The 17,987-nt window shown below is 36.1% G+C and overlaps 2 protein-coding genes across 5 annotated transcripts in view; both read right to left on the reverse strand.

The window, feature by feature from the left end:
• Positions 1–9,757, reverse strand: part of LOC121737828 (zinc finger protein 85-like) — a 43,361-nt gene extending 33,604 nt beyond the window's left edge. Inside the window, exons 1-5 of the mRNA XM_042129550.1 lie at positions 9,554–9,757; positions 9,356–9,457; positions 6,012–6,120; positions 4,157–4,231; positions 1,515–2,190 (exon numbers count right to left, since the gene is read on the reverse strand). Coding sequence (XP_041985484.1) covers positions 1,571–2,190; positions 4,157–4,231; positions 6,012–6,120; positions 9,356–9,457; positions 9,554–9,679 — 1,032 coding nt within the window. The 5' untranslated portion in view covers positions 9,680–9,757 and the 3' untranslated portion in view covers positions 1,515–1,570. Of the gene's footprint in view, positions 2,191–4,156; positions 4,232–6,011; positions 6,121–9,355; positions 9,458–9,553 lie in introns of the transcript that reaches the window.
• A 2,292-nt stretch (positions 9,758–12,049) lies between these two features.
• Positions 12,050–17,498, reverse strand: LOC121737831 (gastrula zinc finger protein xLCGF3.1-like). 4 transcript variants are annotated; one of them, XM_042129554.1, is made up of 6 exons: positions 17,235–17,498; positions 15,703–15,763; positions 14,894–15,079; positions 14,511–14,612; positions 12,349–13,340; positions 12,050–12,086 (listed from the first exon to the last, which is right to left on the reverse strand). In XM_042129554.1, the coding sequence occupies exons 2-5, from the start codon at positions 15,728–15,730 to the stop codon at positions 12,355–12,357; spliced, it is 1,302 nt and encodes a 433-aa protein (XP_041985488.1). In that variant the 5' UTR covers positions 15,731–15,763; positions 17,235–17,498; the 3' UTR covers positions 12,050–12,086; positions 12,349–12,354. The 4 variants fall into 4 exon arrangements, with proteins under 4 accessions (XP_041985488.1, XP_041985489.1, XP_041985491.1 ...); XM_042129555.1 differs by having other exon boundaries at positions 12,050–12,094; positions 12,347–13,340; XM_042129556.1 differs by having other exon boundaries at positions 12,063–12,098; positions 12,351–13,340.
• Positions 17,499–17,987: the final 489 nt, after the last annotated feature.

Here is a 17,987-nt window from a genome sequence, read left to right on the forward strand (position 1 = left end):
GTATAAAAAAATACTTCGTATTTTAATGTATTTTTATTTATTTACACGGTTTTGATACATATACAGATCGAATTCCTATGCAAGTTTATAGGTACAATAATTGTTAAATTACCTAGCGGCTAGCACGTGTTTACTGTTCACATCGATTTTTTAATTTCTTTTATTGTCTAAAATTATCTACCTGATATTTGTGAGCACGTGTGACTCATAACTAATTGTAATAAGAATTAAGGTACGTAGAATATTAAATATACGCGATGGTTTACTAGGTAACTAACTTTTTGATGAAACGACTGACCTACTACTTTATATGATCATAATATATTATATGATCCAATACAAATGATCATTTGATCTTAACAGTGTATTACATTATCATATTTCATTGATCCTATTTTACGTCATAATTATGTGGTTGCTCTACTGTATAATTATACCCTATTAAGTGGTGGTTGCAATGGCCAATAGAGAACGCTAACGCTGACAGGTATTAACGTCAGGGTTACTAGATCTCCTCAGAGAATTCGATTTGTCAAAAGATATCGTCATTTCTATTATGGCTTCTTTTTTGTTATTTCAGCAAGATGCAAGTATACAAGATGTTGGTGCAAACACCGTTATCCTTGAGACAATCAAATGAGCCCGTCAAAATGAACATCCTTTTCTATGAGAACAAAGCTGGGAAATCAAAAAAATCCGTCTTCATACGAATTGCCGATCCGATATGATCGGTGAAATCGATATGAAGACGGCATTTTTTTTGAGTTCCCAGCATTGTTCTCATAGAAAAAGTTGTCCATTTTGACGGGCTCATTTGATGGTTTCAAAGATAACGGTGTTTACACTAACACATAGTATAATTAGAAAAATAATTACATTACATTATTTGAAACATATTAACGAACAAGAAATTAAAAACTCTTTTTTTATATTAAATAACTGGCAACACCTGTTTCTATGACCGTATTGGATCCAATCTCTCATCAAATGTCAAAAATCTAATCTATGAATCATATTATTATGTCCATGTCATCGGCTAGCCGTAATGTAAAACAGCGTATTATAAAATCCGTCTGAGACATCTATATTACACTAGCTGCCCCGGTGAACTTCGTGTCACTTTAAAACCTTCCCTGAGCTTCTACGAATATTTTAAAACTAAAATCAGCCCAATCCGTTCAGCCGTTTTCGAGTTTTAGCGCGACTAACACATTTGAAAATCCATTTTTATATATAAAGAATATAAAGAAATTTATGTATTTTAGGTTTAGTGGTATTAAAGTTCAAATTGACTTTTGAGTATTATCACAAATCTTTTGTATGGGAGTATAGAAAAGTGTTGTTTATAGACTTTTTCAGGAAATTTAATTTTTTAGAATTTTTTCTCTCCGTAAGAACCATCCTCGTATTTCAAGGAATATTTAAAAAAAAGAATTAGCGAAATCGGTCCAATCGTTCTCGAGTTTTGCGCTTAGCAACACATTCAGCGACTCATTTTTATATTATAGATTATCCAATATAAATTACTCAATGATCTAGGATCCAATAAAAATGATAATCTAATATGTCCCTAAGGCTTTTCAGTGGCATGAATTAGTATGTGCTTGTTTAAAAAACCTTTTTGATGGAACGACTTACTGCAAACATCACAACTATAAGGCTTTTCAGTGGTATGTATTAGTATGTGATTGTTTAAGGTACCTTTCCGCCTAAATGTCTTACTACAAACATCACAACTATAAAGCTTTTCATTGGCATGTGTTAGTATGTGTCTGATTAAGTTACCTTTCTGCCTGAATGTCTTACTACAAACATCACAACTATAAGGCTTTACATTGGAATGTATTAGTATGTGACTGTTTAAGTGACCTGTCTCCCTGAATGTCTTACTACAAACATCACAACTATAAGGCTTTTCAATGGTATGTATTTGTATGTGTCTGTTTAATAAACATTTTAAACGAAAATCTTTACTACAAACATCACACTTGTAAGGTTTTAGGTTAGGGTGAAATTGCTTGTAGTGTATTTTTAAAAATCTTGTAGAAATGAATGTTTTGTTGCAGACATTACAGTCATAAAGTTTTGTGTCATCTTGTGTCAGCTTTGTGGGGATATGCTCGTACGCTGGTTGTCCAGTACTTTCGGCTTCGTAATGACTTGGACTTTCCGCACATTCTTCTTTTATAGCTGCAAGAAAAATTTTTGTTCAGTAATAGATACTACAGTCTACAATATACATTCTCAACGCAGGAAACTACTATTAAGCCTCCATAGTCCATAGGAACAAAATGGCATATATAGGTACAGCTGATTGTTAAACAACTTTGCCCTTTGGGAATCGGGTCATCTTCTTCTTAGCTCATTCCCACTTTACGTAGGGTCGGCCCTCCTAGTACATTTGCGCCAAGAAATTCTATCTTGGGTTGTCGATTTAGGCAATTTATTTGCAGCTAGTGCTTTGGTCATACTGGTCCACCATGAGGCTGGTGGTCTGCCTCTAGCTCTCTTAGCTTCTGGGAGACTTAACGCCTTTTTGACAATGTAGTTGTCGTCTCTGCGCATAATGTGGCCATACCATCTTAAGCGTCAGTTTTTCGGACACTGGAGTTATCTTGAAGCTTCCCCGGATATATTCATTTCTAATTTTGTCAAGTTTAGTTACCCCTCCAGACCATCGCAACATTTTCATTTCTGTGGTGTGGAGCTTTTGTATATGTGTTTCCGATTCCTTTGGGAATCGGGTCATAAGGGATAAAAAATAAAAGTGTCTGGAATGTCCTTGCATTTGCAGGCGGAGATGTGGTAGGCATTAAGTGGATCTACAACAGTATTAGACGTGTGCTGATACCTTAAAAAATAATGAAAAGTGATAAAAAATTATAGTAGGATGAAACCCATTAGAAACGGAGAAAATTATAAAAATTAAGGGAAAAATAATTTACGGGTGATCTGATTTCGGTAAAAGTGTGGAGGTTTTAAGGAGGAAAAACGATTTATCTCGATTTTTGGCAAAACCAATATTCCTACGAAAAAAAGTCAAATGTCAAAGTTGTAGGTAAGAAAAGAATCTAAAACTTTTGTATTGCCGCTTTTTTCCATAACCTCAAAATATATGTGAAATATTCAAAATACCATGTTTTTGGTTTTTTATTTATATCTTTTACAAAAATTATTTCTTTTTCACGAAATTTGGGGAAAACTTACAATTTTATGACTCAAATACGCTGTCATTTATATGATTAGAAATATTTATTTTGAATTTATATCGAAAGAAGTACCCTAATTTTCAATCGAAAATTCACCCGTCAAAATATCATCTTTTATCAAAAAGTTGGTATGCTTTCTGTTCGTTGACATCTCTACGGGGGATATTAGATTATCATTGAGTCAATGATATTGGATAATGTAATATAGACATATGATTCATTTCTTCCTTGATCATAGATTTTTGACATTTGCTGAGAGATTGGATCCAATACGGTCATAGAAATAGGTGTTGCCAGTTATTTAATATAAAAAAGAGTTTTTAATTTCTTCTTCGTTAATATGTTTCGAATAATGTAATGTAATTATTTTTCTAATTATATACTTGGATAATCTTGCTGAAATAACAAAAAACAAGCCATATTAAAAATGACGATGTCTTTTGACAAATCGAATTCTCTGAGATCTAGTAACCCTGACGTCAATACCTGTCAGCGTTAGCGCTCTCCATTGGCTATTGAAACCACATATGACGTAAAATAGGATCAATGAAATATGATAATGTAATATGCAGATATGATCAAATGATCATATATATTGGATCCTATATATGATCATAGAAATGATCCAATATAAATGATAATGTAATACCCCCCTACTTTCCGATGGTGAAAGAAATTATATATTTCACGATAGTAAATCTTCTCCGAAGATCTTTTTCTTACCTACAACTTTGCCATTTAACTTTTTTCATAGGAATATTAGTTTTGCCAGAAATCGAGATAAACCGTTTTCCCCCTTAAAACCTCCCTCCACACTTTTCCAGATCGCCCGTAAATTATTATTTTTCCCTTAATTTCAATAATATTCTCCTCCTTTTCTAATGGGTTTCATCCTACTGTATTTTTTTTGTTTTAAAATTATTTGTCCTAGTCTATATCATATTCACCTGAACTTTTTGATTCTCGACCCGAACTCTCCACGTATTCTACAGCTGTGCCCTCTACATATTCTTCTTTAATATCTAAAAAAAAATAAGGCATTTAAACATATTATAGCTGTGCTACCATTAGTATGATTTCTAACATGACGTTTTTCTGCAGTAAGATGTAGCTTTGTGTTATCCAGGATGTCAGCTTACTTCAGAGTCCATACCAAATTTCATTAAAATCACTTCAGCTAATTAGATCATAGATGTGAAGTAACAAACTTTCACTTTTATAAAGTTAGTATGAATTGATATGATTGTAGGCACTGTTAGTTGCCTGTAATAAATTATGGTGTAGTATATTTTTGTCAATGTCTACGAAATAGGCTACTTGACCTATATTCAATTTCATTGAACAAATGCATATTTCTAGTAGAACTTGGCCTAGGAAACCGTATTTCACCTTTATCACCAAATAAAAGCTTATGATTAGGCGGGTCCACACCAAGCGAGCCGCCGCGGGCTAGGCCCGCCTCGCGCGGCATGCGCCGTACGCTCGCTTGATGTGGACGTTGCTCGCCCGAGGCGGGCGCATGCTCACGCTCGGGCGAGCGCGCGCGCAGCCGAGCCGAGCGGTGTCGGTTTTTTTGAAATGCTCAAAGGTGTCTCGGTCGTTTGCCTCGCGCAGTGTGGACGTCACATGTTTTGGTTTTTGCTGCGGTCAAAAATGAACGATCAGAATCGACAACTAATAAGTTTATACGCCGCAAGTGTAAGGCTTTGGGATGCCAGGGATCCCAATTACACTAACAGAGGGATTTCTCTCAAGATTCTTGGAGAAAAATCAGCGGCAAAATGAATATTCCTGTTAAGGATCTAAAAAATGGAGTCTTTTTAGGATCATACAGACGAGATTCTCCTATTTTTTATAGTTGTGTATAGCAAAATAAAAGCATAAGCTGCCACGGCTGTGCGTATGTGCGGTGCCATCGTGTCTTTGTGAGCTATGGTACGCTCGGCTCAGCTCGGGCTGTTCGAGCGAGGCAACCTTGCGGTGTACGCCCGTCCGCCTCGCCCGCGGCTGCTCGCTTGCCGCGCGCGGCGGGCCTCGCCCGAGGCGGCTCGCTTGGTGTGGACCCGCCTATTGATAAATAAAGTCGATTTGAAAATATGATTTTATGAAAATAGGATTTGTACTGACGAAAACGCTTTTGCGGTACTTCCGATTTGGATGTGACGTCATCAGACTCCTAATTAAATTTTTCGCCCTTTATTTATCGCGCTCGTTGTATATAAGTTTAATTTGTACATAAATAATAAAAATAAGCCTAGAAAGATTTGTAAAATATATTTTCTTCAATAATTCAAATAAAACATCAGTTTTATATATTATCTCCATTTATTATAGACGGGAAATGAAATGGCCAAAACTTTTCTCCAAAAGTTTTCAACATTACAAATGATTTCTAATTTCTTATTTAATTATTTTATAATTTTTGGACACTTTTAGACTCGTACATTTAGCACATAAAAAAATGTTCAATAAAAAGAGTTTAAAATACAAAACGTATAACGTCACACTATGGCGGACAGTGTTTACGGCGCCATATATAAGGCATATTTTTCAATCAACATTTTTATGGGTTTCTACTGTGTAAAATATTAAAAAAGATTAGTTTTTTTTTGTGAAAATGAATGATTAAGAAGCGATTAGCATGAAGAAAAAAATTAGGTCAAGTAGCCTATTGTTTATTTCAAATTAGTCAGTTTAATAATATATATAAGATGAATAGTTAAATAGATTAAAGAAAAAGGAAGCCTAGCAATGTGTATTAACATTTTGTTATAGTCGGAAAAAAAGACAGAAATAACCTACTTTCTTCCTTAATAGTGACAGAATGCAACTGGATTTTTGCAGAATTTTGTGGCAGAGACCAGGCATAATTGTCTACCATGGACAGTTGTATTAAAGGTCGAGCGTCAGTCTGAAATGATAAAATTTGTAAAATAAAATTAATTTTACCACTATAGAAACCAACATTATGGTATCATGTCTAATGGCCTATGTTCAGCAGTGGATGTATATAGGCTGATATGATGATGATGAATGTCTAATATTATTTGAAACATTGATTGCCAAAGCCAGTTACAAATTTAATTTGTGTTTATCTTAGGTAGATAGTTAACAGTAGACCCGCCTTAATCCGGCAAACTTTTGCATGGCCATGTCGGATTAGCGAATTTGTCGGATTATTGAGTACTGCATACATTTTTACATATTATTACAACACCTTAAAATCAATTTTTTATGGTTTTATCTGAACTTCAAATAATTTTACTGAAGCTTTTTGCTTAACAGCGAGCTGTAACCGTGAAACCTTTCATGAATTGTAACAAAAAAAATTATGTACCTAAATAAAGATCGGGTAAAATAATGGTTATGTACCTAAATTAACCAGTAATTGGCATGTCGGATTACAAGAGGACACTAATTAGTGAGGGTCCACTGTATAACCCATCAAGCCCCATTAGGACACCGGTGACCACGACAACAATAGAATAACAATAGATTTAAAAAAGAAAACGTTTATTTGTGCAGGAAAGCATACATAGCTTAGTTACAATAAATAATACATACATCATAAAATGTTTTCGAGCACAAGCCGACGCAGCTCAGCATATGCTGACTGTAAGCAATCAGCGCTGATCTTCCGCTGGGCCGACAGGTGACTTCACAGACATCAATCCGGGTTCACAGATACAAGTTTATATAACTATGACACAACAATATAGAAAACAGCAAGTCACAAAAATTTTACAAGTTAACTAATACATGTAGTAAGACAAGTAATAGAAAAATATAGCGAATATAATTTAACATGATACCTTGCATTCATCGACTTCAGCAAAGCCTTTGACTCCTTTATCCATCAGAAAATTTGGGAGGCTTTAGAAGAAAAGGGAATCGATAGCAAATACATAAAAATAATACGAGGTATATACAAACAGAGCATTGCATGTGTACAATTGGAAAAAAAGGGGAACCTTTCAACATACGAAAGGGTGTAAAACAGGGGGATCCACTGTCGCACAAAAATTTTTTTTCATATATTAGAATTAAAATGTTGATTGAATTGATATATTTTCTGGATGGAATATAGGCCAACACAACACACTCGAACTCCTTAGAAATGCAGTAGGAGTTCTATAAGATAAGATAGATTGATTATTATTATAGCAAGTGATAATATTATTAAACATAATATTCTAACGTATTAAAAACTATAAACAAAAACATAATAACTAATAAGTATGATTAGTTTTATGTTCCAACGAAGTAAAAAAAGCGCCATCTGTTGAATCGTATTAGAACTAAAATGTTCATTACATCGCGTCGATATATTTCTGGATTTTTTATAATATTATACATAAAATATATTTAAGATTTTTGAAATATTATTTTAATACACATCCAAGACCCAGGAACATTGAAAACTTTTTGTTCCGCCTGCGGGACTCGAACCCAGGACCCCCGGGATGAGCGCTGGCCACGCGCAATGCGAATTCATTTTCATCGATATTTTCATGGAAATAAGATATTTTCCCACATCAAAATGTAGCCTATGTCCTTTCTCAGACTCTAGAATAACTGTGTACAAAATTTCATTGCAATCGGTTCAGTAGTTTTGGCGTGAAAGCGAGACAGACAGACAGACAGACAGACAGACAGACAGACAGACAGACAGAGATACTTTCGCGTTTATAATATTAGTTTTTGGCGTGAAAGTGAGACAGACAGACAGACAGACAGACAGAGATACTTTCGCATTTATAATATTAGTATGGATTAGTAATAGAAGTATAGTAACATAAAATATATTTAAGTAAAAAATAAAACGCCATCTGTTGAATCGTATTAGAACTAAATTGCATCGATATATTTCTGGATTTTTTATAATATTATACATAAAATATATTTAAGATTTTTGAAATATTATTTTAATACACATCCAAGACCCAGGAACATTGAAAACTTGTTCCGCCTGCGGGACTCGAACCCAGGACCCCCGGGATGAGCGCTGGCCTGCGCAATGCGAATAAATTTTCATCGATATTTTCATGGAAATAAGATATTTTCCCACATCAAAATGTAGCCTATGTCCTTTCTCAGACTCTAGAATAACTGTGTACAAAATTTCATTGCAATCGGTTCAGTAGTTTTGGCGTGAAAGCGAGACAGACAGACAGACAGACAGACAGACAGACAGAGATACTTTCGCATTTATAATATTAGTATAGATATATATATATATATATATATATATACTCGGAATCGGCTCCAACGATTTTCATAAAATTTAGTATTTAGGGGGTTTTGGGGGCAATAAATCGATCTAGGAATCATTTTCAGAAAATGTGTTTTATCGATAATCGTTAAACTGAATAATAATACTATTTTGTTATGAACTAATTGTTTTAACAACCAGTAGATGGCGTTATTAAGTAACAAGAAGTCAATGAGTGTTTGCTATACCGAGCAAAGCTCGGTCATCCAGGTACAAATTTACCTAAATAAGCAATTTTCTGAATATATTTTCTTTTTCAAAACTTTAAAATGCCTGCAGTTTTTGAACCCACCACTAAAATAAAAAAACACTCTTATTATTTTTTATCAGCTTTACCTAGGGTTGCCATCCGTCCGGAATTCCCCAGATTTGTCCTAGTTTGAAGGGCGTCCGGGCCGGGTTTTTGAAAAGTTTCCGGGTGAAATCTGGCTGGAGACTTTTGTTGAGAGAAATCCAACTTTTTGGCCAGGTAGCAATAAACGAAAGATAAAAACTCGCTAAGCATACACACTTTCTTTCTTCTTCAAATCAAAATCAAGTACGATTCCAAGGACTTATTTACTTAATCAAATTTTTACAAATTTTTGTTGAAAAAATTGGGACGTAATAGTAAATAGTTTTTAATGGGTGTCCGGGGAAATAGCCATATTTCGGCCAAATGTCCGGGATTTTTGTAGTGCTAGACCGGTGACGGCAATAAAGGTGATGGCAACCCTAGCTTTACCTAATGTACAAAACCTACTAGGTCTCCATAACGCTCGAGTGACTACAAAAATAGCACCCTCCCCTCCTCTACTATAATTTTATAATTTAAATTACATAGAAATGCAAGAAACTGCCAAATATTTGTTGAAACTTTGAATGTAAATATTACCTGACTAGCTCTAATATTTTCTTGTATTTGCTTCAACAGTTGCTGGCTCTGAAGAAGCTTTGTGTAGCAAATGTAACACAGCGGGTGAGGGTCGTCTTGTATCTGGTTAAAGTGAAAATAATATAAATTAAAAGTACTTAATTGAAATTAGTAAAAAGCAATGCTTTTTTGTTTAGGAGAAAATTAAAGAAACTCAACCTCAATGCCCGATAATTCTTCGTACACATTTTGCAAGTGAGTATATTTAATATTAAATACTTTTGCTACAGAAAAACACAATAAACATGTCCCTTGATTCATTTTAAAATTTATAATACGCCGCATTCCGCAAATATACGACTAATGATTATTGACTAAGGAAAATTAATACTCCTTCTGCTTCGTCGTTAACTGTCAAGTTCTGAAAAAATAGGTACATGTCAAAATACGGATGCTAGGGATGTACAGAATCGATACCAATGCACAGTTATGGCCCCTCTATATAAAAGAGTGACCAGCGCTGGCCGAACGAATGGCGCATGCGATGGCCATGCAATGGTCGCAACGCCTCTACATGATGGCCGTGACTTTTGAGTCTTTCCACCATGTTTCCGCTACGTCCTTATTATTAATTATTTTCATAGTTATGAATAATTATTTATTTTCACTTTGCCAAAAATTCAGCCTTCGGATTTTCCTTGACAATGCAAATATACTAACTTGTATCAAAATTACCAAACCGAAATATGTAAATAAAAGTTGTTTGTATTATGATTCATGTTTTCAGCTTTGACAGATAATTATTATTAACCTGCAGCCCAATCGCGCTAAATAATTTCAGCTGAAACGCAACCGAAACGTGAACGTTACTCAAGTTTTTGACGTATTCGGTATCGCGCTATCCTTTTGACAGCTAGGTGAGACGCAGCTGTACCGTAGTTGTAACTCAAACGCTGTCAAACAAAAAGTTCAGGAGCTAGTTTAATTGGCAAAGGTCTGATAGACCCGGCAGAACTACTGTTTTGATCGGAATGTGAAAAAATGAAATAAGCGTCTTGAATATTAAAACAATTTATTAATAAAATATATTTTTTTTAATATTTACAAATAAAACATATTCATTTCACGTTCATATATAAATTCATTCCATGATTTTCAAATGTTTTTTGACTGGCAAATTGCAAAAAATCGTGGTACAGGCCGAGTTGAGAACTCGCGATTCAGGCAAGGAAGAGTTTTAGAGCGATTTTGCCTTTATATATTATTAGCTGCCCGGCAAACGTTGCTTTGCCATAATATAAATCAAGTATTTCACCCATATTATTTTATTGAAGTGACTAAATAAGTATGTCACCATGGCAACGTCCATCGCTATCCCGTCGCACCATAAAGTTAATATACTACGTATACACTTACACAAGCATGATTAAACATGAATTCTATGAGATTAAATTGTCAACGTGCGGCACGTGCCGACTGGACGTCAAAAAAGAGTGCTGCTGTCATGTATCACACGTCTCTTTTTACCACGCAGTGTTACTGATAGTGACATCTCTCTTGCTCAGGCCTTTGTTTCTCTATTCCACTAGGTATATTAACTTTATGCGTCGCACAAACAATGGTCGCCTCGTCTCGAGTTTTAATAATTTACTTTTATTTAAATATTCAACAATTAATGCACTTCTATTATCTATATTTATACTTATTAAAAAACAAAGTCGCTTTTTTTCCCTCATGTCCCTTTGTTCCCTTTATTCTTTGAAACTACGCAACGGATTTTGATGATTCTTTCAGTGTTAGATAGCCCATTTATCGAGGAAGGCTATAGGCTATATTTTATCACGTTAAGACTAATAGGAGCGAGGAAATAGAGGAAAATGTGGAAAAAACGGGGAAAATTATTTAAAAGGGCTAACTTGAACGCGCTAATCTCAGCAACTACTGGTCCTATTTGAAAAATTCTTTCAGTGTTAGATAGCCCATTTATTGAGGAAGGCTATAGTTTATTGCACTAAGACTAATAGGAGAATGTGGAAAAAACGGGGGAAATTATTTGAAAGGGCTTAGCTCGCGAACTACTGGAGCAATTTTTATTTTTTATGTTATTTGGCACCGATAAGAAGTAGACCACGTGAAGGATCATAAGCTATCGATTTTAATAATTTTTTTCTATATATCTTATACCCGTGCGACGCCGGGGCGTCGCACGGGTATAGTATCAATGTAAAAAGTACGCAGTAGCCGATTCTCAGACCCTTTGAATATGCATATAAAATTTGGTTAAAATCAGTAAAGCCGTTTGGGAGTACGCTATCTAACATTGTGACACGAGAATTTTATATAATTATGTGAATAATAATAATTGATGTCGGATGGCGTAAAATATAGATTATAACTCCCACACAGGTTTCAGTGACGGTGGCCGGTGTCATAGAAACCAAACCAGTTACGCAGTAGTAATTTCATAATGCCCAAGTGTGCGCGCAGTCCACAAGAGCACTATCTATCCTTTTACTTTCATAAACAAGTGGGACGGAAGACCGACACGACTGGCGAGAGATCAGGCGCAGGACCGACTTTTTACATGCCCATCCGACATCATCTTACTTGTTAGACAATCAGGTGATCTGCCTGCATTGTCCTAACCAAACTTGGAATTTATAACATGTTTCCAACGAGGGAATCGACACGGCCTCCGAGTCAAGAGCCACGCTCGCCACTGAACCACGGAGGCGTTGATACTCTGATTTGATGGGGCAAATACCATAGTAAAAGGAGGGGAAGTAAGTTATCTTCATACAAAGGCACCGCGCGCGGCTTGTATGTGTGCGCCATAGTATCAATGCGTCGGCACACGGCACACAACAAAATCTCGGTTTTATAAGGCTGGTACCGCCGAGATTTTGTTGTGTGCCGTACGTGGCGACACATTGATACTATGGCGCCCACATACAAGCCGCGCGCGGTGCCTTTGTACGAAGATAACTTACTTCCCCTTCTTTTACTATGCAAATACTCTTCTATTGGCATTTATGCCTCTTCATGTTGGCTAGCTGTATGAACATCCTGGAGCAAAGGTTGCAGGTGTGCAGACCCTCACCGGTATGCAGCTTCATATGCCTCCGCAGGCTCACAATCAGACTGAACTTAACCCCACAGACGTCACAAACGTGTGGTTTCTCACCCGTATGCGTCGCCTTATGGGACTTCAAGTTACCTATACTCCGATATCTTTTACTACAAACGTCACATTTGTACGGTTTCTCGCCTGTGTGTGTACGTTTGTGCGCTTTCAAATGGTCGATGAGTTTGAAACGTTTGTCGCAGGCGTCACACGCGTACTTTTTGATGCCCGAATGCATGAGTTTGTGACGCTTCAAATAGTTCGACTTCGCGAATTTTTTATTACAAACGTCGCATGTGTACTGCTTTTCTTCTGAGTGGATTATTATGTGCGTTCTCAAGTAGGCGGACGTAGTGAAGCATTTACTACAAAAACTACAAACGTACGGCTTTTCGCCCGTATGAATAAGCATGTGTGTTCTCAAATATGTGTCCGTAGTAAAAGATTTACTACACACTTCGCAGGTGTACTGATTCGGATCGGTATGCAACTGTCTATGACGTTTCAGAGCGGCGGGAGTAGTAAACTGTTTACTACACACTTCACAACTATGTTTCTCCTCGCTATGTATTGTGATATGTCGTTTCAAATCGCCGAGGACAAAGAATTTTTTACTACAGACGTCGCAGGTGAATTTTTTCTCTTCCGTGTGCAACCTTCTGTGCACTTTGAGCGCGTTTGTTGTAGTAAACTTCTTACTACACATCTCACATGTGAACGGTTTTTCGCCTGTATGTCTCGTTTTGTGGGCGTTTAACCTGTCGACTCGGTGAAAACGTTTGTCGCAAACGTCACAAGCAAAAGTCTTGATTTGAATTTTTGTCTGTGGTTTAGGATTACACGAAGATTGGATTGTATTCTTCTTTGCTTCTTTTTTGCTATCTGTAAAGAAACATTTTATTAAAAGTAACCTTAAAAATTATTAGACTACCTGCTATCATTAGTCACTATTTATGAAGATATTTTTCAAGCTAAATTGTGATAAACCTTTAGGCGTCCATTAGACGGTCATGCCCTGGTCAGTCAATTCCATCAATCATGACTTTCGTTTGACTGTTGGGATTAATTTCACATTACACAGTCATTCCGACTGATCGTCAGTCATACGCAAAACTTCACAAATAATACACCTTTTCACGCAAGATAATTATGGACGACTGACTGACTGATGCGTGATTGACGAAATGCCATTAAACGTTTGCTCAAAAGTTTGATGGTTGCATGACATAAAAACCAAAGTATCCAGATAACTGTCAATCAATTTCATGCAACCATCAGTCAATGGCCACTGCATTACTCGGCAGGTTATACAACACTCACAGTCTTGACTGTGGTAAAGCGCGCCTCCGAGTTAGAGCGCGGCTCTTGACTCGCAGGTCGTGGGTTCCATTCCCGCGTTGGAAACATGTTATTTCCAAGTTTGGTTAGGACAATGCAGGCTGATCACCTGATTGTCTGACAAGTAAGATGATCCATGCGTCGGATGGGCATGTAAAAAGTCGGTCCTGCGCCTGATCTTTCGCTGGTCGTGTCGGTCTTCCGTCCCACTGGTTTATGAGAGTAAAAGGAATAGAGTGTGCTCTTGTGTACTGCGCACACACTTGGGCACTATAAAATTACTCCTGCGTAGCTGACCTGGTTTCAATGAAACCGGCCACGTCACCGAATTTGGTGTGGGAGTTTATTATTACTCTGTCAGATAAGTTGTAGACTACTCAGGAAGTGGTGAAACAGGCCCTATAATAGTTTACGTCTTATTGATGAGTTGAGATGATACTTGATAGGCTTAGCTAACATGTTTTCTTTATCTTCTTTACATAATCACCAATTAAAAATGTATGGTATTGACATAAACCGTTAAACGTATGAATATGAACTCATGTCATGTTAGTGGTACTGGTGAAGTGATGCTATAAATAATAAATAAAGAAAGCGTTTTGGTTAATCTCCCTGAATTATTGTTAATGAAACAGAAAGAAGGGAGAGAAGACCATTTTTTATCCTTCTCTCGCAGTACCTATGTTTTAAACTATCTGCCACAGAAATACTAACCTGGACTTTTTGTGTTTGAGTTTGACTGTTTGCCGGCTATCCTAGAGTGATCATCTTTCCCCTCTGCTATCACACACTCCAACATGTTACTAATAGGGAGATCTAAAATAGAGACAAAAACTTGTTATAAAAATAATACTTATTAATGCCTTTCCTTAAAGGAAAAACATTTAGCTTGGTCCCTATGTTCCATTTATTTCAATGGAACAAAGGGTTTATGGCGATACTTGAAGTCCAAGAATGGACGTAGCCCACATAGGATAGTTTTATTCAAGAAAAATGTTTGGTACCTGCGCTATAAATGATTTTTGGTGCTATTATTATAAACAAATAGTACTTATTATAACAACAATATTAATTTTATAATAGAGACAGGCCGGTACCTTCACATTCTGCAGCTTTAGTAACCGGTTCCTCTACTGGTTCTATTTTGACAGAAACCATCTCTGGTTCTTGTTCTTGAACAATGTTGGTTTCTTCCTGTTCGGTTTTGACAGAAACCTTCTCATTCTCGACCGGCTCAATTTTTATAAAATCCGGTTTTACAATTTTCACTTCGAACTCCAAATCTGTGGAAAATAATAATATACAAAGCCTTTATTCTATTACTGTAACCATACAATTTTTATAGCAAAACAAGAAAAACACATTTAGTCAGATTGTCCTTTGACATAGGCCTCGCTCATTTCTTTTTCCCTTTGGAAAATAACATACTTACTGTTAATTATATTATCTCACGTCTTTAAAACTATGTACATATATTTTATATTTATTCAGAACTAGACGACCTAGTGAACTTAAAATCACTCCCCGCCTCTCTGGTCTACCACTAATATTTCAAGCTTTTTTAGCCAATTCCGTTAAGTAGCTCCACAGAGTTTCAGCAAGAATAACAAAAAATTTAAAAGTCATTTTTATAATAGATGATAATAACGTAACTTATTATAAATTATTCAGGATTCTGTCCTGTGTCTCTTACAGTTTATTGTCAACAACTTTGGAATATATTATATAGAACACAATGTGTCTACTTTTGCATTTTTGGTATATCAGGGAGATCGCAGACAGCACACTTTTTGTGTGATCGAGTCTGCGGCCAATCTGTATGGCCGCGCCATGTATGTGCGCCGCATATCTGCTGAGTCTGCGATCTCCCTTATGGAAAATTTTCAAAACTGTAAAAGCTACATACATTGCTTATTATCAGTTTCTTCTTGCATGATGATGAGACTTTTTGATTATTTATTTCCTACCTGAAAAGAAAATTCAAATAAGTAATGTAATAAAATCAAAAATTTTACAGTAAGTATAATAGTGCCTCAAGGCAGTGTGTTATCCCCTCTCCTGTTTTCCATCTTCATCAACTCTATTTCTCGTAAAATCTCCTCTTCCTATCATATGTATGCTGATGACCTTCAAATCTATATTCAGGTTCTGCTTCCCTTACTATCCCACGGTATTGCCCAAATGAATGCTGATTTAGAGAACATTCGGGAGTGGAGCAATGCCTATGATTTGGTCCTCAATCCAATAAAAACTCAATGCATCGTAATTGGCAGCAGGCAGCTTATTGCGAAAGTAGACTGGAAGACCTTACCTGAGGTTTCCATGAGATAAACAAATTCCGGCGCAACAGATTAGAGTACAACATATCACAATGAGATTGACATATAAATATTGTAGTTATGACTCACACTAATAAACTGCAGTAGTGACTTATGGTTTGTGTATATGTATATAAAGGAAATAATATTTCCTTATTTAAAATTGGCGCCCATTCATAGTGGCAAAAATTAATTGTGCCACAATTTGACAAATATCAAGAGGAGAAGCCGAAGGAGTTTTATCTGTGACAACTGACAAGCATTACCGAGCAAGTTTTCATATTTTTCAAGAGTTTTCATATTTTAAGGTTAATAGTAAAAAATAGTTTAGAATAAACTTTAATTGTCGTTTTTCTTATTTCAGGTATGGTAAAATTATGTTACGTATAGAATTATAGTATTATGTTGTAGTATTTAGAGAATAATAGATAATAAAACTTCTTATTTCAGAACAACACAATGTTTATTCTAATTTCAAAAACAAATTGTAATAAAAACGTATTACATCATACAATAAACGTATTGTTGAGCACACAAATACATGTTTGTGTATTTGTGTGCTCAACAATCTCGAGCTGTCAAACGTAACCGAAATTGCTTTCATCTGTGTGTAAAAATATGTGTATGTATACACTCACACAAGCATGACTGAACATGATTTCTATGAGATTAAATTGTCAACGTGCAGCACGTGCCGACTGGACGTCAAAAAAGAGTGCTGCTGTCATGTATCACACGTCTCTTTTCACCACGCAGTGTTACTGATAGTGACATCTCTTTTGCTCAGGCCTTTGTTTCTCTATTCCGCTAGGTATATTAACTTAATGAGTACAACATACGGCAACGAGATTGACATATAAATATTGTAGTTATGACTCACACTAATAAACTGCAGTAGTGACTTATGGTTTGTGTATATGTATATGTTTGTGTATTTGTGTGTCAATCTGTAAATAAATAAAATGTTGAACAATCCACACGTAACAACCAGCATATTATCTAGCTTACGTCAGTGGTCAATTAGTACGCATAGCTCACTGCCTTCTTAACGCAAATAGAATAAAGGAATAACTCGTTTCCTTTTAGCTTATTTGTAAAGAAACAGTAATTAAAAACTTACATAATATAATAAGTAGGTAGTTTTCCGCAACATTGCAATTCAATGCAATCTGCAACTGTTTAGACTTTTAGAGATTCACAATATTATTTTATCCACAGATTTTTAACTGTAATCTGACACATTTCGTAATTCGTAACACGATCTATTTACTATAATTTTATAGCTCTGTTTAACTTCATGGTGTTTTTATATACAATTATATTAAGCATTTATTTAAAAGAAAAATAAACAATAAAAATTATTTGCAATGTGAAAAAGGGACTGAGAAAAATAAACTTAAAGGCTTCTTCTTCTTCTTTTTGAATTATGTCTCTTTTGTGAATCGCCAACGGCCAATGTGAGAGCGTTGGAGTCACTTGGGGGCTGGCGGCTGGGGCCTAAGTTGTTAATTGTGATTATACCTATAGACTATAGTATTCGTTGGCCATAAATAAGTAGATACGTGGGAGTCGGGAGAGCCATGCTTCGGCACGAATGGGCCGGCTCGACCGGAGAAATACCACGTTCTCACAGAAAACCGGCGTGAAACAGCGCTTGCGCTGTGTTTCGCCGAGTGAGTGAGTTTACCGGAGGCCCAATCCCCTACTCTATTCCCTTCCCTACCCTTCCCTATTCCCTACCCTTACGTATCCTCCCCTATTATCCTATTCCCTCTTAAAAGGCCGGCAATGCACCTGCAGCTCTTCTGATGCTGCGAGTGTCCGCTGCTGCTGCTGCTGGGTGACGGAAGTTGCTTTCCATCAGGTGACCCGT

Source organism: Aricia agestis, chromosome 21 (genome assembly GCF_905147365.1).
Source record: "Aricia agestis chromosome 21, ilAriAges1.1, whole genome shotgun sequence".
Taxonomy (NCBI): domain Eukaryota; kingdom Metazoa; phylum Arthropoda; class Insecta; order Lepidoptera; family Lycaenidae; genus Aricia; species Aricia agestis.

Bases quoted from the DNA above. Each gene is read 5' to 3' on its own strand.
- LOC121737831 (XM_042129554.1), bottom strand. From the start codon at position 15,730: ATGCAAGAAGAAACTGATAATAAGCAAT. The intron at 14,613-14,893 runs GTACCGGCCTGT...TCTCTATTTTAG, and splicing joins TAAAGCTGCAGAATGTGAAG to ATCTCCCTATTAGTAACATG. The intron at 13,341-14,510 runs GTTAGTATTTCT...GTTTCTTTACAG, and splicing joins CTCAAACACAAAAAGTCCAG to ATAGCAAAAAAGAAGCAAAG.